Source organism: Callorhinchus milii, unplaced genomic scaffold (assembly GCF_018977255.1).
Source record: "Callorhinchus milii isolate IMCB2004 unplaced genomic scaffold, IMCB_Cmil_1.0 Scaffold1, whole genome shotgun sequence".
Lineage (NCBI taxonomy): Eukaryota > Metazoa > Chordata > Chondrichthyes > Chimaeriformes > Callorhinchidae > Callorhinchus > Callorhinchus milii.
Genome location: NW_024704742.1, coordinates 137,512,563 through 137,534,774, shown reverse-complemented (window position 1 = coordinate 137,534,774; position 22,212 = coordinate 137,512,563). Strand labels below are relative to the sequence as shown.

The 22,212-nt window shown below is 49.0% G+C and overlaps 1 protein-coding gene across 1 annotated transcript in view; it reads right to left on the bottom strand.

The window, feature by feature from the left end:
* The window catches only part of pstpip2 (proline-serine-threonine phosphatase interacting protein 2), a 29,736-nt gene extending 9,215 nt beyond the window's left edge, over positions 1 to 20,521 (bottom strand). The window contains exons 1-5 of the mRNA XM_007908913.2: positions 20,286 to 20,521; positions 7,848 to 7,948; positions 3,116 to 3,190; positions 2,261 to 2,295; positions 763 to 869 (exon numbers count right to left, since the gene is read on the bottom strand). Coding sequence (XP_007907104.1) covers positions 763 to 869; positions 2,261 to 2,295; positions 3,116 to 3,190; positions 7,848 to 7,948; positions 20,286 to 20,318 — 351 coding nt within the window. The 5' untranslated portion in view covers positions 20,319 to 20,521. The remainder of the gene's footprint in view (positions 1 to 762; positions 870 to 2,260; positions 2,296 to 3,115; positions 3,191 to 7,847; positions 7,949 to 20,285) is intronic.
* Between the last annotated feature and the right edge of the window lie 1,691 nt (positions 20,522 to 22,212).

The following is a 22,212-nucleotide window of genomic DNA, read 5'->3' as shown; positions in this document are numbered from 1 at the left end:
TTCGAGACGTCTCAAAGCGCTTCAGAGAATATACTGTAAAGTGAATCGACTGTATATTTTGTGGGCGAAACGCGGCAGCCAATTGCATAGAGTAGTGTCCCACAAACAGTCGTGGATTGAGTGACCAAATTATTAATTTTGTTTTTGAAGGGATTATAGAGATTCGCACTCAACTAAAGCCCGGGTTCCTACTAACTGATGGGTAAACAGTGGTGTGTGGAGTCAGGAAACTTGCCTAAGGTTTTTGCTTCGCCCGGGAATCGAACCAGGGTCCTCTCACTTGTGAGGTGAGTGCTCTAACCACTGAGCTACAGGACATCATGATGATACCAGCGGGCTCAAGACTTGGCTAAACAGGGCAGCTAGTGTTATGTCTCTGTCTGGGTTCAATGTCAGCAGAGGCATTCTTCCTCTAAGCTGTATCGGTTACTGAACTCCAGCACTTCCTCATTTTAGATGGAAACAAAATCGTTCGTCCCCTTTGATGTTGTGACAGACATTGAGGCCTGGAGGAGCCTCGAATTCCATCAGCCGTGAATGTCAGGCTAGACAACAGCAACAACACCAAATTGCATTTACACCGGGATTACGGAGAGGAAGGCTGACTGCCGATGGTGGAGTGGGCAGTGTGATGGACGTGGAGTCATACGAGGGCTCTCGGAGTGGAGAGAGCGGGCAGACTGGGAGGGAGTGATCTTTAAGCGGAGCAGAGTGAGAGAGAAAGATGGCAAGGGAGGGAGGGGTCGATCACAGCTCACACACTTTCTTCCGTGCATCCTTCTGTTTTTCCCGGAAATCTTCCAGTTTCTTCACCTCTTCCCGCAGGTTGCTGGCCAGCTGTATGTGGGACAATCCCACGTTCTCAATCTCTGAAGAAACAGAGCAGAACCATCACAACGTTACAGAGAGAGAGAGAGAGGGAGAGAGACCATCGGCCACAGAGCTGCTCCAAACAGTTCATTAAATAACAACACATTACATTTACACAGCGCCTTTCACGTCAGGAGAACGTCCCAAGGTGCAGAATAATCAGGGAGTTGGACCCGAGCTGGGGGTTGGGATTAGGAGGGGTGGAGGGCAGGGTGGGTGGGGGTAGGAGGGTGACCGAAACCGCAGTCGAAGAGGAAGGTTTTCGCAGAGTTTCTGATCCCAGCTCATCCCAGTTTAAGAGAGAGTGAGAGAGAGAGTGAGCGAGAGTACGAGTGAGGCAAAAGAGTGAGAGAGCAACAGAATGAAAGTTGGAGTGAGAGAGAGAGAGAGAGAGTGTGAATGAGTGCCCAATCTCATCCTGACTCATTCTCCCAACACAAAAGCTACTATATAAACTTAAAATGTATTGTCTGGCCTTTCCCCACAAGTAAGCACAGAATAATCTTCGCTGATCGGCCCAGGGCACAGGTCCAAGGGGGACGAGGGTCAACACCAGGAAGCATCCAAGCAGAAGGTTACCATGCTAACACAGAGTGTGGGGGTGAAGGCCAGACCGCCACTGGTGGAGCGGGCAGGGTGAGGGACATGGAGCAGGCTGGAGCTTGCTGAGCGGAGGGAGTGGACAGGTTTAGTAAAGGTTTAGCAGGTCGCAGAGGGAGGAGTGAGGCCGTTTGAAGCGAGAACGAGGATTTTGAACTCTATCCTCTGGGGGGATGAGAAACCAATGGAACTGGGTGAGGATGGGGGAGATGGAGTCACGGAGCCTGGTGCGGGAGAGGACACGAGCTGCAGAGTTCTGGATGATCTGCAGCTTGTGGAGGGAAGCGTTGGGGAGGCCGACAAGCAGAGAGGTGGTGTGGTTGAGTCTCGATGTGATGAATGTGAGAATAAGGGTCTCGACGGCCTGAGGGCAGAGGCAGTGGTGGAGTCGGGCGATGGTGTGGAGGTGGGGGAAGGCAGAGCGGGTTCATGGCATGAGGGACGGAAGGAGGAGTTAGGAGCAGCAGATCAGAGGAGGGAGCAGACGGGGGCAGGACCTGCAGGAGATAGCGGGAGGAAAGGGCGAGGGCTAGGATGTGGCGGGGTTTGATCAGGAGCTGGTCAGGCACTCACAGGCCCAGGGCACAGACCACTGTATAAGCCAGTCACAAAATAGGCAGAAAATTAATGGCTGACATTTCAACGGTCTCACAGTAGGAAGTTAGGAGCAGAAAAAAGTGTTTCCTTCCCAGGGGCACGGTCAGCGTCAGGGGGAAACCCTGTATCAAAGCGCTGAGCAAAGCAATGAGAGGTTCCTCACACTCAAAGCAAATGATCAACTGATACTTACGTTGTTTAAAGACATCAAACGCTCTCTTCAGTGTACTGAAAAACACGAGCAGGAGAGTGAGCGAGAGAGCGAGTGAGTGAGTGAGTGACTGAGTGAGTGACTGAGTGAGTGACTGAGTGAGTGAGTGAGTGAGTGAGTGAGTGAAAGGGAGAGAGAAAAGGAGAGCGAGAGAGAGTAAACGAGAGAGTGAGCGAGAACGAGAGAGAGAGAGAGAGACTGAGAGTGAGTGAACAAGAGCAAGCGAGCGAGTGAGCGAGAGAGTGAGAGAATAAGATTTTGGACAGAAGAGCAAATGAGAGCGATAGCGCGAGTTGGAGTGAGAAAGAGAGTGAGAGACAGAGTGTGAGTGAGGGAGAGTGAATGAGCGCCCACCGCCTGTACCTCACTTCTGACTTCTGAGTGGTTTTCCAGCTTCAACGCGGACAACAACCACCGCACACGCGCACACACATACACACACTCCCCCCCCCCCACACACACACACATATGCACATACACATTCCCCCACTACACACCCCCCCCCACACACACACACACAACACCCCCCCCACCACCTCACACACAAACACTGACTCCTCATTGTCTCCGTCACCTTCCCTGTCATACTTGCTGCTGCTCACGCTCACTACCCTGCTCACACTCACTGCTGCTCACACTCACTGCCCTGCTCACACTCACTGCTGCTCACACTCACTGCCCTGCTCACACTCACTGCTGCTCACACTCACTGCCCTGCTCACACTCACTGCTGCTCACACTCACTGCCCTGCTCACACTCACTGCTGCTCACACTCACTGCCCTGCTCACACTATACAAAAACATTCCCATGAAATGAATTAGAAGGTGTAACTCACTTGAGTTCGTTCTGACCGCACACTTTCTTTGACAGAGACACCAAATCCTTCCCGTAGCGCTCCTCAATGCTGGCCCTGGGTCCAAGAGACACACATCTGTAACTCTAACTGCCCCCCACACACATCTGTAACTAACAGCTGGCAGAGTGTCCAGTCCCCCCACCCCCCCACCCCCACCACGCCTACCGCCCCCGCCAGGAAGGTCTTGAGATGGGCGTTGAAGGATGGGTGGGCAAGGCGGGGGATGTGAAGCAGCTCGGAGCTCGGTGAGAGGAGGTGGCGGACAGGTCAGTATGATGTTAGCAGGTCACAGGTGCGGAGGAGTAAGGCCGTGGAGGGCGTCATAGGTGAGGACAAGGATTTTGAACTCGAAAAACTGCTGTATAAGTAAATACTCATACATAAAAAACTCCTTTGAAGTTACTGCAAGCGGATTAACAAACTCCGTCATTGAAACCCGTGACTGACGTTCCTCGCCAAGAAGCTCACAAACACCAACTCCCTACCCCCACTCCCCCCCTCCCCGATTATATCTCCACACAATACCAGAGCTGAGAGGTGTAATCTCGGAGGAGAGACTGGAGAGGTCACGAGGAGACCTGATGGAGAGTTTTAACCCGATACAAATTCATGGAATGTTACAGCACAGAAACAGACCCCTCTGGTCCACGGTGGTGTTTATATTCCTCTCCCCCCCCCCCTCACAGACCCCCTCTATAAGAGGGAGAAGGATATAAAGGGGTTGATGATGATGGTGTAAATTGGGAGGAATTATTTCCACTGGTCGGTAATCAGAGGGCACAAATCACCAAAGTAACAATGCAAGTGGTTAGGAGACATGTTTTACTAATAATAACCTTTGCATTTGATGTAGCGCCTTATCACGTCTTTATCTTTTGGAGGAATTATTACCCCTGGAAAAGCGATCCGCCAATCAACTAGCGATTCCCGGGGGGGGGGGGGCAAAAACTTAGGTAAGTTTCCTTACTCCACACGCCTCTGTTTACCGAGCAGTAAGTAGGAACCCGGTCGTTAGTCGATCGGCGGAGGTATGGAAGAGAAGCAGTGGAAGGTAGCAAAGTGGCGAAAAGCTCCCACTGACATTGGGATGGAACGGACGAGGGAGCAGCAGGCAGGAGATCCAGCGCCTTGGGACGTCCTCCCGACGTGAAAGGCGCTATACAAATGTAATCTTGTTGTTGTTGTTGTTGTTGAGGTCACTGGGGGCGGGGATCTGACAGGCCGTGAGACATTTGGAGCTGAAAATGAGGAAGGCAAAGTTGAGGAAGGTGCTGTTTTCTAACAACTCTGGAAATGGAGCCTTAGCAATAAAGCAGAGATTATTTTTGTACAGTTCTGCCCTGTGTTGAATTTTAAAGATCGAAAAGATCTCGCTGGCTGAGACTGGGTGGAATTTCAGCCCCCGGAGCAAAGGATCAACGATTTCCTCAACTTCCTGGTGATCTACTAACTGCTAAATCTAACCAATTGGTAATCATTAACTTCCTGTCTTTTCTGAGGACACCACACAATCCACCGTCAAGATATACAGTCTGGCTCATCAGCAAGATCTGGAAGGGCCGACCAGTCACTGGGGGCAGGGAATCCTCCCACTCAGCTCCGGTTAACCCTGCAGCCAAAGCCCTGGTGATCCTCGCTGAACAAGCAGTGGGAAAGCTTGTCAGACTGTGCTATCAATGGCAAGCTATGCGGTTTAGCTGATTAAACACCAGCAATTACTCCAACGCACACCCTGGGCTGCCCAAACCTTGGCTCTTGCCAACCAGGGCCTAATACTCTCCGGGATTAGGTAAGTAGGATGCATCCTTCCAAGGCGAGCGAGAGAGAGAGAGAGCTCCAAGGCGTATTCCATTCCAACAATCTATCTCCGGGATTTCCATGTGTAGGTGGGATGCAGGGAATTCTCAAGTTTGACTTGTTCTTATGCAACGGTGATGGGTTTCCGCACCTGTCAGACACCCGGCCGACCAAAAATATCAAGATATAATGTAAAAACAACGAATTGTAGAAATGTAGGACACCTTAGGCGGCCTTTGGCTCCATTACTTTGTGTCTGTATTTGCTCTTCCAAGAAGCGGTCCATCTTATTCCTAATTCAATACTCTTTCCCCGTTCCCTCTAAACCCTTTCCCCTTTCCTCCCCTTTCTGCTCCAGTACCCGTCAATTTCTGCTGGGTCCTCTTTATTTCGCCTGGAACCAACAAATCAGACACAGTTTGCTCACAGAATCAACATGTTCTTGTGATAGTGTTGGTGCCTGTCATGTTCCTGATATTGTTCGTGGTACTGGTATTGAGCAAGATTGCCAAGATTTATTCAGATAATGTTTCCAGGTTCAACAAGGAGTCAATAAGTACCCCTGTCCAGGAGCATGGACAATGCGACTCAGACACAGCAGGTGGAAAGTTGGCTGTGCAGGCCAGCTCCGTGAAGCTGATTCCACCGAGTCTGTGACGTCCTCCGGACCTGAAAGTCGTTCCACAATGTGATCTGTTGTATCCAAATCATTGCCGCTGTTTTATAATATATATCAGTTGCTCCTTGAGATGGGTAACCAACATTTATGTGGTTAGCCTTCTGGATAATATTTTGTATCTCAAAAATATTTTTATAAGTGTTTGTGTACATGGAGTCCTGTAGCTCAGTGGTTAGAGCACTCGCTTTGCAAGTGAGAGACCTGAGTTCAATTCCAGGCAGAGGGCGAAACCTTGGGCAAGTTTCCTTACTCCACACAGAGCCTAATAATAATCCTCCAAAACCAAAAACAATAATAAATTGGTCATTTTTAATCTACGACTGTTTGTGGGACATTGCTGTGCGCAATTGGCTGCCGCGTTCGTCCACAAATGTACAGTCAATTCACTTTACAGTGTGTTCTGTGAAGCGCTTTGGGACGTCCTCCCGACGTGAAATGCGCTATATCAAATGCAAAGATTATTATTATTATTATTATTATTTATCACGATAGCACCTTGATACCCCGTCCGTATTTTGGCACCAAAACTTCCCTTATTTTCCATTTGTGGCCGACCACAGATTTATATCAATTCACCGCCACTTCCTTTCTTTTAAAGTCAATGCAATAATAATTAACCATTCCACCATTCTATTACATCAGGGCTGATCTGTACCTGAACTCCATTTACCTGCCTTTGCTCCATATCCCTCGATATGCTGCTATAGACATCGACGCGCAGAGCAGTGTCATGTGTAGTGACTGTGTATTTGTAGGCAAAAGTGGCAGCGAAGTTACGCACAGCAATGTTCCCGCAAACAGCCACGAGGTGAGTGACCAATTTTATTTGGGGTATTGTCAGCCAGGACACGGGGAGAGAGAGACTCCCTTCTCTTTTCAAGCAGTGTTGCGGGATCTTTAACGTCCTCCTGAACAGGCACAGACCCGACCTCGGTTTAACGTCTCCACCTGCGATACCACTTTACACAAACCCTATGTGTTTCTCCCACACGATAAACAGTCAATCCACTTCACGGTGTATTCTGTTAAGCTCTTTAAGACGTCTCATCAATGTGATAAGTTGCTACGTCAATTGCAAGGATTATTATTATTATCTTCCAATCCTTTCGTTCCTCCATTGAGAATCATACGGGGGGGGGTGGTGGGGGGGTTGGGGGAAGTGCGGGGAAGCAAGCAAGTGATTCACGAGGTACGGCACGGACACTGAGTAACGGGGGGAGGGGGCGCGGGGGATATACACGTATACATCAATTTCGCCCACAACTACACAGTCGATTCACTTTACAGGATATTCTGTGAAGCGCTTTGAGACGTCTCATGGATTATTATTATTTATTATGACCTGGATTCGCAGACACAATGTAAGATAGTTGCATTAATAATAATAATAATAATACTTGCATTCAGAGATGACACTGATTTGGGGGCAACTGTAGAATCAGAGAAAGTAGCAAAGGTCCTACTGGAGAGCTTTGCAGAGAGATAACTGGCAAATAAAGTTCAATACAGATCAATGCAAGTTACAAGGAAGTGAGAATAGAAATCACAAGCGCTGAGAGTGAACTTGCCAAGCAGGAAGCAGTCAGACAGAGACTGAGGGGTGTTGGTTCATTACGTTTAAATAATATGAGGCAGCAACAAACAAGGCAAACAGGATGTTGTGTTTTATTACTAAATCAGCTGGGTTTTTTTTTTGCTCTCACAAGTCTGACACGTGAGAACCCATCACCATGTTTAAGAGTATCCAAACCAAGCAGTTAAGCTTAGATCTCAGACAACATACTCAGGCTGCACGTCGGGCCGGTGAGGCCACACCTTGAATGCTAAAATAATTATGGCCACCGTGAAATAAAGGGGCTGCCCAGATCGCAGAGACTGCGGAGGAGAGCAACGAGGCTGATCCCCCAGTCTTAGAGGAGCGAGGTGTGAGCAACGATTAAACAAGCTCAGGCTCTTCAGTCTTGAGAGAAGACGACTCAGTGGGGATCTCCTAGGGATGCTTGACATTTTAAATGGGATTGAAAAATAAACCCAGATTAATAATTTAGAGCAGTCGGGCCTTCAGCCTTTTTGCCCATACCCTTGGGAACTCCAACCCAGAACCCCTCCACCTCACCCCCTCCCCTCTTTCCTTTAAAGCCCTTCTCAAGACCTTCCTCTTTGACCGGGACTTCGGTCATCCTAACCACTAAGCTACAGGATGCCACTAGAGACTGAGGGCTCGGCCACGGGTACCTTTGCTTCATAAATTCTTCCAGCTCTTTACAGCTCTTCCTCCCATCATTCATGCGCTGGATAAGGCTATCATAGCCGCTGGTGCTGGTCAGGTCCGTGCTCTGTAAATGCAAAGAGGGACGTTAGCACCACAAAAGGCTGAAATAACGGACCTAGTTCACACAGGATAAACTGCCGGATTTCCTTTTGCATAAAAGTACTATAAAGCATCCATTTAGTTTTCTAATTATCACCCCACTCCACTCGTGGTCTGCTCTCCGCCACCCCACACCCCTTCTAAGTAGCGCAGTGGTTAGAGCATTTGCCTCACAAGCCAGAGGACCCGAGTGAGATTCCTGAAGAGGAACTCACTCATGTGATAAATAGCACAAAAATGCCAACTTCCTTGTTGGAAATGAACCGTATAAACTCCCAACAACTTTGTTTAACAACTTGCTGGAACTTGCTGTCATCCTCCCACACCCTGCAGTTAAGATGCCCCTGAACTGAGGGAAACTTCCCACAAACAAGCGTGAAGTGAGTGACCAATTTTATCTGGGTGATTGCAGACCAGAACACCAGGAGAGAGAAACTCCCTTCTATAATAATAATAATAATAATAATAATAATCCTTGCATTTGATATAGCGCTTTCCACGTCTTCTAGACATTTCAAAGCGCTTCACAGAATAGACTGTAAAGTGAATTGACCGTATATTTGTGGGCGAACGCGGCAGCCAATTGCGCATAACACCGTCCCACAAACAGTCGTGGATTGAAATTGACCAATTTATTATTATTGTATTGTTTTGGAGGGATTATTGTTAGGCTCTGTGTGGAGTAAGGAAACTTGCCCAAGGTTTCGCCCTCTGCCTGGAATTGAACTCTTTTCAAAAAGCGCTGCAGGAACATTTAACATCCATCCGAACAGGCACAGACAGGAGCTCAGTTTAATGACGATGTCTCTGACAATGCGGAGCTCTTGCACCCAACAACAACAACAAATTAGATTAGTAAGCGGCTTTCAGTTGGCGGGATGTCCCAAGGCAGAGACAGCCAGAGATTTGGATCCGAACTGGGGGTGTGGATCAGGAGGCACGGAGGTGTAATGAGGGTAGGGGTAGGAGGGTAACTGAAGGCCCAGTCAAAGAGGAGGGACTTGAGATGTGCCTTAAAGGAGGCAAGGAAGGGAGCAAGGCAAAGGGAATGTGGGATGGAGCTCTGAAGGTGAGGGCAAAGATTCTGAAGGCCCGACCGCCGATTGTGGGGCAGATTGAGCGGGGAACATGGAGCAGGCCAGAGTCTGCCGAGTGGAGACAGATTGTTAAGGGGATAACAGGTCACAGAGGCAGGGAGGACCAAGGCTTTGGAGGGCCTTGAAAGGGAGGACAAGGATTTTGAACGCTATCCTCTGGGGAATGCGGAGCCAGTGGAGTCGGGCAAGGATTGGGAATCATAGGGTCACGGAGCATTGGTGCAGGAGAGGACCCAAGCTGCAGGGTTAATGAATGATATGCAGCTTGTGGAGGGGAGAGTTGGGGAGGCCCACAAGCCCACGAGAGTTGGCGTAGTCAAGCCTAGATGTACCCTGCGCTGGAGCGTCAGGCTCAACTGTCAGCTCAAAGTCCCTAAAGTGGGGGTTTGAACCCGCAAACTTGTAACTCAGAGATGAGAACGCAACTGACTGCGCCCCAGACTGACACATAACAATTGCCTTCTGATCACAAGCGAAACATTTCATTGAGTCACCAACAATCATCGCAGGTTTGGACTAGAGATATCCTGGATTAAGACAAAGCAAGGACTCAGTTCATTCAGTGACTGCCACATCCACACATCTCAAAGCAGATTTACTGTCTCGAGTACTGACTGGGTATTTGAGCGGGCGGGAGGTGAGCTCAGTAGCCTTTTTGCACACAGCAACTTTCCGTACACAGCCACAAGGTGAACAACTGATGGATCAGGAAGATTATTGGTCAAAGATAGCAGGAGGCATTCCACGTCGGGGACTTTGAGCTCACATTCCAGACTGATGCTCCAGCACAGTGCCAGAGACACCGTCATTTGGATGTAACATTGGATGTTCAGGAGGACCTTGAAGATCCTGCTGCGCTGACAAGAAACGAGATGGGAGTTTCTCCTGGTGTCCAGGCCAACGATTCGCCACATTGTCCTGTAGAGTCCCGTAGTGAAGTGGTTAGCGCCCTCGCCTCGCAAGCGTGAAGTCCTGAAGCAGACTAGTTGTCACCTCAACAACAACAACAACAACAAGATTCCATTTATAGAGCGCCTTTCACGTCGGGAGGACGTCCCAAGGCGCTGGACAGTTGGGTCAGGACCCGAGCAGGGGGGAAACGGTCAGGGTGATGGGAAGAAAGGGAGGGAGCTTGGATTACTCCAGTGCACTCCTCACCGGTCTCCCCAGCTCCACTCTTCACAAGATCCAGCTCATTCAGAACCCTGCCGCCCACATACTGACCGACCCCAACCAAACTCCGTCCCCACATCTCACCAGTTCTGGCCCAGGCTCCACTGGCTCCCCATCACCGAACGGATCGACTTCAAGATCCTCACTCTCGTGTTCAAATCCCTTCACTCTCTGACACCTCCCTCCCTCTCCGACCTCCTCACTCCCCAGTCCAACACCCGGCACCTCCGCTCGACTGGCGCCGGCTCCTGCTCGTCCCTCGCACCCTGCGCCCCACCATCGGAGGTCGCGCTTTCAACCACTGCACCCCAAAGCTCTGGGACACTATCCCTCAAATCCTCTGCTTTGCCCACTCTCTCCCCTTTTTCAAGTCCGACCTGAAAACGTTCCTCTTCGACTGTTCTTACCTTCCCACCCAACACAAGTTGCTGTTGTTGTTATCTTACAAACAATTAGCCATGGGCTGTTTTAGCGATTAGTAACATAGACATGCAGTCTTGGAGAACGCAGGTAATCAGCGATCAGGAATGTAGACACAATGTGGTTAGTTATCCTCAGAATGATCATCAGTGCCTGGGGCAAATTTGTAATATCTTCAGATATTCCAGGACAGTTCAGCCCATCAAGTCCACACGGGTGAGTGAGCTGCCCAATCTGAATCCACTCCCCCCACTCCCACCAAACCCTCCCCCACATCCAGTAATATTCCTTCTCTTCATGCCTCTATCCAATTCCCTTTCAGAAGCATTGACAAACTCCAACTCAATTCCGGTTTGTAGCAGAGAATGATACATTTCCCCTCTATGTTTATAATAATAATAATTCTTGCATTTGATATAGCACCTTATCGCGTTGTTGAGATGTCACCAAGCACGTCACAGAATATACTGCAAAGTGGATTCATTGTGTATTTTGTGGGAGAAATGCAGGAGGCAATAGCATACAGCAGTGTCCCACAAACAGTCGTGGACTGAATGCCCAAATTATTTTTTTTAAAAAAGGGATTATTATCCCAGGAAAGTGATCAGTTGATCCGACTAACAACCAGGTTCCTACTTACTGTTAGGTAAACAGAGGCGTTTGGAGTAAGAAAACTTGCTTAAGGTTTTGCACCCCCCTCCCCCCCCCCCCCCCCCGGGAATTGAACTTATGAGTTGAGAGTGTTAACTACTAGACTACAGGACTCCCTATGATCCCAGTCTCCCTTCAGGCCCACAATAACATCAGTTGGAAAAACTTGATGATTATCATGTTGGAACATTGAACACATTTACAAATAATAATTGAGGCAGACTGAAATCTGAGCAGATTTACAGCACTTTCAACATTGGAATGTGCTTCACGGTTAATTGCTGTCATATTCAATGACCGTGGAATTGTAAGAAAAGGCAGCAGCCAATTTGTAACAAGCATCAACTCGCAAGCAGCCGTGAAGTGAACAAACTATTACATCTGGGTCATTCTAGGCTAGGACACCAGATAGAGAAATTGCCTTCCTTCTCCTTCCCACCGCAGGAGATCTCTAACATCCACCTGAACAGGCACAGCTAGGACCTGGCTCTTAACGTCTCAACCGAAGGACGGCACCTCCAACATCGAATTCCCATTCATCCAGCCAGTCTGCCCCTGGACTGACACCAACAACAACAACACATTACATTTACATAGCGCCTTTCACCTCTGGAGGAAGATCCAAGGTGCTGGACAGTCAGGGATTTGGACCCGAGGTGGAGGTGAGATAAGGAAGGGTGGAGGGCAGAGAGGGTAGGGGTAGGTGGGTGACCTAAGGCATGGACGAAGAGATGGACCTTGAAGGAGGCAAAGGAGGGGGCAAGGCAAAGGGACTGGAGAATGGAGCTCCAAAGCGAGGTGGGGAAGGCTGAAGGCCTGACCGCCAATGGTGGGGCAAACAGCCAGTCAGAGCCAGCTGGAAAGTAACTGTTTAAGGATCTGAAGAGAAGAGAAGGGCAATTTGCCATGAGTATTGATGATACAGAGCGATGATTGCAGGTTTTGTTTTGTTTTGTAAAACAACGGATAAAATCTTGGTTCCTCATAACTATAATATTTCTGCAAAGATACAGCACCACGCTTCCACACAGGATAACATCTCAAAGAGCTTCTCTAAAGTGTTGTAGCTGTGTGTTTTGTAGGCAAACATAGCAACCAATTTGCGGACAGTAACAGCCATGAAGTAGGTGAGTGACCAAATTATTAATTTAGTTATATATTTTTTTAAGCGATTAATACCCTCGGAAAGCGATCCACCAAATGACTAACAACCGGATTCCTACTTACTGCCAGGTAAACAGAGGCATGTGGAGTAACGTTTCGCCCCACCCGGGAATCGAACCCGGGTCCTCTCGCTTGCGAGGCGAGTGCGCTGACCACTACGCTATGGGACTCCACAATATAAGTCCCAACTTGGGGCTTGAATCTTCTGACTCAGAGGTTAGAGTGCTACGATCGCGCCAGGCTGACGCACAAACTATACTGTGTACAGCATTGGAGAGATTTTATTTCCTGGCTAGACTTGATCTGCATTTTCAATCGAGTGTGGTTTGGGGTTCATTCTTTGTAGAGCACAGGCTGACAACCCCCAGGCATGAGGAACACGCGCATTCATCTGACTCATCCCACAATGAGCACCATTCAGCCTTCTTTGCCTTCCTCTTCTGTGGTCGAGCATGCGAGGAAGACACCGGTTAGAAATCAGGAAGTTGGGAATGAGAAGGGAAGCCACGAATAAGTGCTGTATTCACATGCAGACTAAAGTTTGCTCAATCATTGGCTCTCACCTCCTCATCATAGTATCCCTTTGCCACTGTTAAGATTACTGTATGGTTGCAGAAATATTTTAGTGATGAGAAGCCAAGTTTTTATCCATTGTTTTACAGAAAAACAAAACAAAATCTGCAATCGTAGCTCTGTGCCATCAGCGGGAAAGCTCTCGCCTCTGAGGCACTCTCTCCCTGGAGGGATGCATCCAGTTTACCTAATTCCGGAGGGTATTAGGTACAGGTTTGCAAGAGCTAAGGCTTGGGACCCCAGGGTGTCCATTGGGCTAACAGCTGGAGTTTAATCAGCTAAAATCACATAGCTTGCCATTGATGTCTGGACTTTACAGAGGTTGTATTGAATGAAACAATTATTATTACTGAGAGGGTGAGTGACCACAAGGTAGAAATAGCTGTGAGTTTGCAAAGAGCAAGAGGCTGTGGTTCAGAAAGAATGTTCTTTCCCAATTCAAGAACACATTCCTGCTCATGACAATTCTTACTTAAACTTTTGTATAATAATAATCCTTGCATTTGATATAGCGCTTTTCACGTCTTCTCGACGTCTCAAGGCGCTTCACAGAATAGACCGTAAAGTGAATTGACTGTATATTTGTGGGCGAAACGCGGCAGCCAATTGCGCACAGCAGCGTCCCACAAACAGTCGTGGATTGAGTGACCAAATTATTATTTTTTTCTTGAGGGATTATTATCAGGCGTGTGGAGTAAGGAAACTGGCCCAAGGTTTCACCCTGCCGGAAATCAAACCAAGACCTCTCACTTGACAGGCGAGTGCTCTAACCACTGAGCTACAGAACTCCACTAAAACAGAGAGATTGAGAAAGAACCCTTGAGTTCCTTGATACATAATTCAGAATTAAAGGCCTTTCCTTACCGGTTCCTGAACAAATTCATGTTAATGACAATTGTTGGCTATATTGTTGTAAAACAGAGATTGAGAAAGAATCACAATTCATTTACAGCCCCGAGGAAGTTATTGAGTCCAGTGATCTGTGCTGGTGCTCGCTCCCCACGAAGAGTAATACTGCCTTCAAAATATTTATTTTTAAAAATATAATAATTCGGTCACTCAATCCACGACTGTTTGTGGGACACTGCTGTCAGGTTTCGCCCACAAAATATACAGTCATTTCACAGGGAAGCCCTTTGAGACGTCTTAACGACACAATAAGACGCTATATCAATTGCAAGGATTATTATTATGTTGTGTTACAGGCTGTGGAGACTGGATTAGTTAGAACATGTAGAAGGTGGAGCTGGGAAGTTGGGAGCTGGGAGCTGGCTCGACATGAGCCAGCAATGGGGGAAATGGAATCTCACAGTAACTTATCAGAAATATTTGGCATCAGTAAATCAGCGGGAGATGTGTTTGAGTTTCTTTACTTTTGAGCCTGGAGTCCTTCCTTTAGCGGTGATACAAAGCGATTCATTGTGCAAAGAAGGACACACACTCCCAACAGCTGAACAGAATCAACAAGACTCATCTCGGGTCATCGACTTAGCATGTTAGGACATCCCAAAGCTCTTTGTACAACAGACGCCAGTTTTTATACAGTGCCTTTCACATTTTTGGGGTGGGTGGTGGGGGGGTTGGTCAGTCAGGTTTTGACACGTGCGGACACCCATCACGGTGCTTAAGACTATCTAAACCAAACTGAGAATTCCATGTATCCCACCTACACATGGAAATCCCAGGGAAAGATTGTTGGAATGGAATGTGCTCTCTCTCCCGGGAGGGACACATCCTGCTGACCTGATTCTGGAAATTTGGCAGATTGACAATAGTCCAAGGCTTGGGGACCCCAGAGTGGGCGTTGGGGTAACTGCTGGAGCCTAACCAGCTAAAACCACATAGCTTACCTTTGAGAGCACTGTCTGGCAAGCTTTCCTCCTGCTTATCCAATTAGACCACCCTACCCATCAGGTTTTGGGCCCAGTTAATTAGGGTAGGGTTAATGGGAACTGAGTGGGAGGTTTCCCTACCCGCAGGGAATATTGTTGGCTCAATCTTTATGGTTATAAATTCTCTTGATTGAATATTTCTTGATTTAGGCCATAAATCAAGTCATATTCAATCCAGAAAAAAATGAAAACTCACTACTAATCTAACACAGACTTGGACCAATGTTCGGGGGGTGAAGGAGGTACTTTTTGATGGCCCACAACTGATTTAATGTCTCAAAAGTATTTTATAGAGGTTGGAGACTGAGCAGTGTGGGAGACAGGGTGGACATGAAGAGGCAGAGGGATTTGGGGAGACAGCTCCAATAAGCAGCAGGAAAAGTGACCTGAAAGTTCAACCGCTGATGTTTGGCGAGGGACATGGAGCAGAGTTGCAGGAGATCTCAGAGGAGATCAATCCTTTGGGCGATAAGGAACAGGTTGCGTTTACTTTGAACTGCGGCAGCTAATCTGTCTAATCGGTGCCAGCTGCGGCCCACATACAGGGCTGAGGTAAATGATTAACTGGTTTGTTTTGGGCCCAGTTAATCAGTTGGAACACCCAGCTCTTCTTCCACAGCATACACAGTCACTCCAGTTACAGTACATATTGTGAAGGACTTTGAGACGTCTCAATGACATGCTAAGGTGCTATATCAAATGCAAGGATTATTATATTATTATTATTACTCCCCAAAAATCAATCGCCAAAGATCTTCTATCCTTCAAATCGCTCAACTGATGTCTCCCCTATGGATTTCTGAGACAGATGGAAATGTGGAGTCCTGTAGCTCAGTGGTTAGAGCACTCGCCTCACAAGCGAGAGATCTGGGTTTGATTCCTGGGCAGAACGAAATGTTGGGCAAGTTTTCTTGCTCCACACGCCTCTGTTTAACGAGCAATAAGTAGGAACCTGGTTGTTAGTCGATTGATGGATCGTTAATAACTTCTTAAAAAAAATTGGTCAATTCAATCCACATCTGTGGGACATTGCTATGAGCAATTGGCTGTCACGTTTCGCCCACAAAATATACAGTCAATTCACGTTACAATATTCTGTGAAGCACTTTGAGATGTCTCGAAGACATGATAACAACAACAACAAGATTATATTTGTATAGCGCCTTTCACGTCGGCGCTGGACAGTGTACAGAATTTCAGACCCGAGCTGGGGTCAGAGGGGGAGAAGGGAGTGTAGGAGAAGGGGGTGACCGATGGCATGGTCGAAGAGGAGGGTTTTGAGGCGGGACTTCAAGGAGGCTAAGGAGGGGAGTGATTGGGGTATGGAATTCCAGAGGTTGGGGGAAGAGCTGGCACAGACTCAATGGGCCGAATGGCCTCCTTCTGTGACGTAACATTCTATGAATCTATGAAGGCTCTCACGCCAATGGTGGGGTGGAGACATGGCGCAGGCCGGAGCCAGCTGAGCGGAGGGAGCGAGCGGGTTGGTAGGGGATTAGGCTCTATATCAAATGCAAGGATTATTTTTTAATTAAATGGGATACACGGTTCAACAACAACAACAACAAGAACAAGATTTCATTTATAGAGCGCCTTTCACGTCAGGAGGACGTCCCAAGGCGCTGGACAGTTGGGTCAGGACCCGAGCATTGGGGGGAAATGGTCAGGGTGAGGGGAGGGAAGGGAGGAGGCGAGGAGGGGTGAAATGGTCAGGGTGAGGGGAGGGAAGGGAGGGAGCGAGGAGGGGGTAGAGAGTCGAGAGGGGAGCTGAAGGCGCGGTCAAAGAGAAAGGTCTTGAGACCGGCCTTGAAGGAGGAAAGGGAGGAGGCGGCGAAGGCACTGGGGGATGGAGTTCCAGAGCCTCGGGGCTGAGAGGCTGAAGGCCACCGATAGTAGGGCGGTTGGGGCGGGGGATGTGGAGCAGACCGGAGCCAGAGGAACAGAGGGTACGGGCAGATAAGTAGGGGGATAGTAGGTTGGAGAGGTAGGAGGGAGCGCGGCCGTGAATGGCCTTGTAGGTGAGGATGAGGATCTTGAATTCGATCCTCTGGGGGATGGGGAGCCAGTGGAGGCGAGCGAGGGTGGGAGTGATGTGGGCGCGGTGTCTGGTGCGGGACAGTACACGAGCTGCAGAGTTCTGAATGACCTGCAGTGTGGAGGGAGGTGGCGGGAAGGCCGGCGAGGAGAGAGTTCCCATAGTCCGGCCTTGAGCTGATAAAGGTGTGGACCAGAGTTTCAGCAGCGTGAGGGGTGAGGTAGTGCCGTAGTCTGGCGATATTCCGGAGGTGATGGAAGGCAGTGCCAGTTGTGGCGCGGATATGAGGGAGAAAGGACAGCTCAGGGTCGAACAGAACCCCGAGGTTCCTGACCGGCTTTGAGAGGTGGAGAGTGTGGCCTTGGATGCTGATGGTGTCGGCGCCTGAGGTGCGGAGGCGCTGACGTGAGCCAATCAGGAGGTCCTCCGTTTTGCGCACGTTGAGCTGAAGAAAGTTGTCTCTCATCCAGGACTCGATGTCGGACAGACAGCTGTCAGGACATCGGGGGTCGTGGAGTTGAGGGTAGAGGAGGAAAGGTAGAGTTGGGTGTCATCTGCATACATGTGGAAGTGAACCCCATGTCTGCGGATGATGTCACCACAGGGGGAGCATATAGAGGGTGAAGAGGAGGGGACCGAGGACAGAGCCCTGAGGGACACCGCACGAGACAGTGCGGGGGCCGGAGGAAAAACCGTGTGTGGAAACAAAATGTAGACGGTGGGAGAGGTAATAATAATAATAATAATAATAATAATCCTTGCATTTGATATAGCGCTTTTCACGTCGGGAGGACATCCCAAAGCGCTTCACAGAACACACTGTAAAGTGAATTGACTATATTTGTGGGCGAATGCGGCAGCCAATTGCGCACAACAATGTCCCACAAACAGTCGTAGGTTTTGGAGGGATTATTATTAGGCTCTGTGTGGAGTAAGGAAACTTGCCCAAGGTTTCGCCCTCTGCCTGGAATTGAACTCAGGTCTCTCGCTTGCAAAGCGAGTGCTCTAACCACTGAGCTGTAGGACTCCACTCAAGGACAGGGCCTTGAAGGTTGAGGTGTGAGGACAAGCGGTGGAGGAGGATATCGTGGTCGACCGTATCAACTGCAGGCGATAGGTCGAGGAGGACGAGGAGGCAGATGGAGCCCTGATCGCAGATGGTCAGGATGTCATTGGTGACCTTGACCAGGGCAGTTTCTGTGCTATGGGCAGCACGGAAACCCGACTGAAGGGGTTTGAATAGTGAATGGTTGGAGAGGAAAGAGCGCAGATGGGAGGCGACAACTCGTTCCAGGACCTTGGCCAGGAAGGGGAGGTTGGAGATGGGCCGGTAGCTTGATAGCTGCGACACATCAAGGGAGGGTTTTTTCAAAGTGGAAGTGATGGTGGCAGTTTTTAGGGGAATGGGAGCAGAGCCAGAGGAGAGGGACAGGTTGATGATGTCTGTGAGAAGGGACAGGTTGATGATGTCTGTGAGAATTAATTACCTCCTGTGTAAAAACATACCACTTGGTGCTGATCATGAACTTGCTGTTTCGAATATGACAATTATTCTCTCACTTGTGCGAAAACAAGACTTCCCCTTCCCCTCTGTTGCGAGCCTGGTGTGACCAGCCAACCCTCTATGTGAGGACAGCTTGTCTAACCTCCCACTTAATTATGTTTGTGGTTAAATGTGACTGTTCCCAGCAAACAATTTCCCGAACAATTTCTCCCAAAGTCATAACTCAAACCGCCGACACAGCAGTGAGACCATAGAATACAGGAACCCATAAATGTGTCAACATTTCAAATATTTTCAAACGTCAACATTGTTGAAGACAATTCAGTCTCGGAGAGTCTAGGCTGAACGAAGGAGCCAATTCCTTTCTCTGTGCACTCCCTCGTGCCGTGTCCCATCCCACCCCACCTGCACGCCAGGAGGCTGTTGGCACTGTTTCCTTGTCCGTGTTTGCTCTTCCTCCAGCTCCTCCCAACCCAGTCAAACCCAACACAACCTGACCCCAACCCAGCCCCACCTAACCCCAACGCAACCCAGCCCCACCTAACCGCAACCCAACCCAGCCCCACCTAACCGCAACCCAACCCAGCCCCACCTAACCCAACCCAACCCAGCCCCACCTAACCGCAACCCAACCCAGCCCCACCTAACCCCAACCCAACCCTAACTCAGCCCAACCGAACCCCAGCCCAGCCCAAAGCCAACTCCAAGAACCTGTTCACTCTTACAGAAATTGAAAAACATCCCTCTGAACAACTAGCATGTCAAAGAGTTTCACAGGATTTGCCGTGGAGTGTGTAGTGACTGTTTTCTTCTCTAGGTAACCCAGGCATACATTTTGCGCAGATCCACATACCTCAAACACTCATGAAGAGAATGAGGTAATTTTAACATGAGGATTGTTGGTCAGGACACCAGGAGGAACTGCCTTTATTAGCCCACACATATGAGGAAGGCTGTGGGTTCAAATCCCCAGGTTGGATTTTTAACTTCACGGACCATGCTTACGTTTCAGCACCGCGTGTGTGGGGGCGCGTGGGGGGGTCCTGCATTGTCATAAACGCCGTCCTTCGGATGGGATCTTAAGCCTAAAACCAGGTGGAATTTTAGCGCTTGCCCCGTTGAGCTGTGTTTGAGCTGTCGATGCACTTGAACCTCTTGCACAAGCTAACAGTTGATCTTTCAGGAGAGACACGAGCTGATATCTCACAGCATAAGTTTTCCCCTCTAGACTTCCTCTCCACCCAGCCACACACCCAGCCACATATACACACACACAGCCTCACACACACACACACACACACACAGCCACACACTTAATGTCAGTGGTGGGCACTGGTGTGAGTGGATGAGGGAGGAAGTGCGAGGGAGAAAAAAGTTAATAATAATCCTTGCATTTAATATCGCTCCTTATCGCATCTTCAAGACGTCGCAAATCACTTCACCGAATATGCCTCAAAGTGAATTGACTGTGTATTTTGTGGATGAAATGCGACACTTTTTCCCCCTCGGAAACTTCGGAGCCCGGCAGATTTTTAGTAAACTCTCAAACTTAGCCTTAACTTGGAAGGCGAATGCGGTGAAAGGGTTTCTTTTGAAAGAAAAACAACAAAGAAACAGAGAGGGGGCGAGAGAGAAAACATCTCTCCCCAAATTGTGAGCGAAATTACATGTTAAGTCTTTAAAACCTGGATGGAATTTGGAGCTGCAAGTCCAGTTCGTTCTCACTCTGTTTCTGTCTCTCGCTTTCTCTCTCTCTCTCTCTCTGTCTCTCTTTCGCTGTGTGGTCAACTCACCCAGAAGTTGTCCCTGAAGTGTGATTCTCTCATACTGAACAAAGCTCCGTCGGATCTGCTCTGTTAGCTCCGCTGGGTGTGTTCTCTCTCCAGCACCTGCCGGTCTCGCTCACGCTCGCTCACACCGTCTTCGTACTCAGAAACTGGGGAAGCGTTGTGAAGGCACTTTGCCCGCTCCACCACCTTCGCCTGATGCTCGTCAGAGGAGAGTTTGTGCTACACAAAACTTTTAATTTTAGTTCCTTCTTGGCAGTTTGACCAATTGCCAAACCCAGACGATTCCTCTGGGTCCTCCTGCCCGCCCTGTATCAGACCAGTTAGAACCACATTAGTAATCCTTGTGTTTGATACTACCCCTTTTATCTCAGGGGGAATGTCTCACAGCGCTTGACAGGAAATCGCTGTAAGCTGTAGTGACTGTGTGTTCTTAGCGAAACGCGGCAGTCATTTTGCACTCAGAAATGTCTCACGAACAGCTATTGTCCAACACAGCAACCAATTTGTGCGTAGCGATGTGTTCACCCCACCCACACACATATACACACACATATACACACAGCCATGAAGGGGATGAGCATTTAATTGGGAGGAGTGTTGGCCAGGGCAGAGGGAGAATTGCTTAACTTTTCTTTTTCATATAGCACTGAGGGATCTTTCCCATCCACCTGACGAACACACAGCCATGGAGGGGATGAGCCATCTCGATTTAACTTCTCATGTGAAGCACGAACATCCACCTCCCCAGCACTGCACTGGAGGGTCAGCCTCGTCTGTGAGCTCAACAACAACAAATTATATTTACATACTGCCTTTCACTTTGGGAGGACTGCCAAGGCGCTGGACAGTCAAGGATTTTCACCTGATCTGGGGGGATGGCATCAGGAGGGATGGAGGGCAGGGAGGGTGGGTAGGATGGTGCCCGAAGGCGCAGTCGAAGAGGAGGGTCTTGAGACGTGCCTTGAAGGAGGCGAAGGAGGGAGCGAGGCAAAGGGACTGTGGGATGGAGCTCCAGAGGGTGCGGGGCAAAGAGGCTGAAGCCCCATCCACTGATGGTGGGGCAGGTTGGTCAGGGGACGCGGTGCAGAGGGAGTGGGCAGGGTTAGCAGGTCACAGAGGTTGGAAGGAGCACAGCTTTGAAGGCGAGGTCGAGGATTTTGAACACTATCCTCTGGAGGATGGGGAGCCAGTGGAGGGTGCGGGTGATGGGGTCACGGAGTCTGGTGCTGGAGAGGTTACAAACTGCAGAGTTCTGAATAATCTACGGCTTGTGGAGGAAAGAGTTGGGGAGGCCAACAAACAGGGGAGTAATCAGAGCTAGAGGCAGTAATCCTTCTCCTTTGTGGTCAGTGTGCCATGTTTTGCAATCATATAAACTCCACGGGCACAAGAGAACTTGCCAAATGGGGAACTGAATGGGACGTAGTAATGGTGTCATCACTCAGCACAATGATTAATATAAGCCAGAACCCCCATTGGCAAATTATGTCAGCTCTGGTTCCCAGAAAACGTGCTCAGACTGTACAAAGTGCAGACTGTACACTGATTAGTACACAACACATGCCCTAGAGAGAGAGGAGAGCAATGATGATATTAGTGGGATGATGTGCGAGAAACAATTCTTACTCAATTCTTACTCAATTTAGGCCTCTTCAGTTTTGAAAAGACACATCTCCGAGATGGCTGTACAGAATCATAGAATCTTACAGCACAGAAGGAGGCCATTCGGTGCCTGTGCTGGCTATATCTGTGCTGGCTCTTTGAAAGAGCTACCAATTAGCACCCCTTCGAGCAGCACATTCCAGACCGTAACAACTCTCTGCTTAAAGCAAATTTTCCTCTTATCCCCTTTTTTTTGCATAGAGTTGCAAATGGCAATTTCAGGACGGACTCCAGGAGTTATTGTGCCTTGCGCCTTGGGACGTCCTCC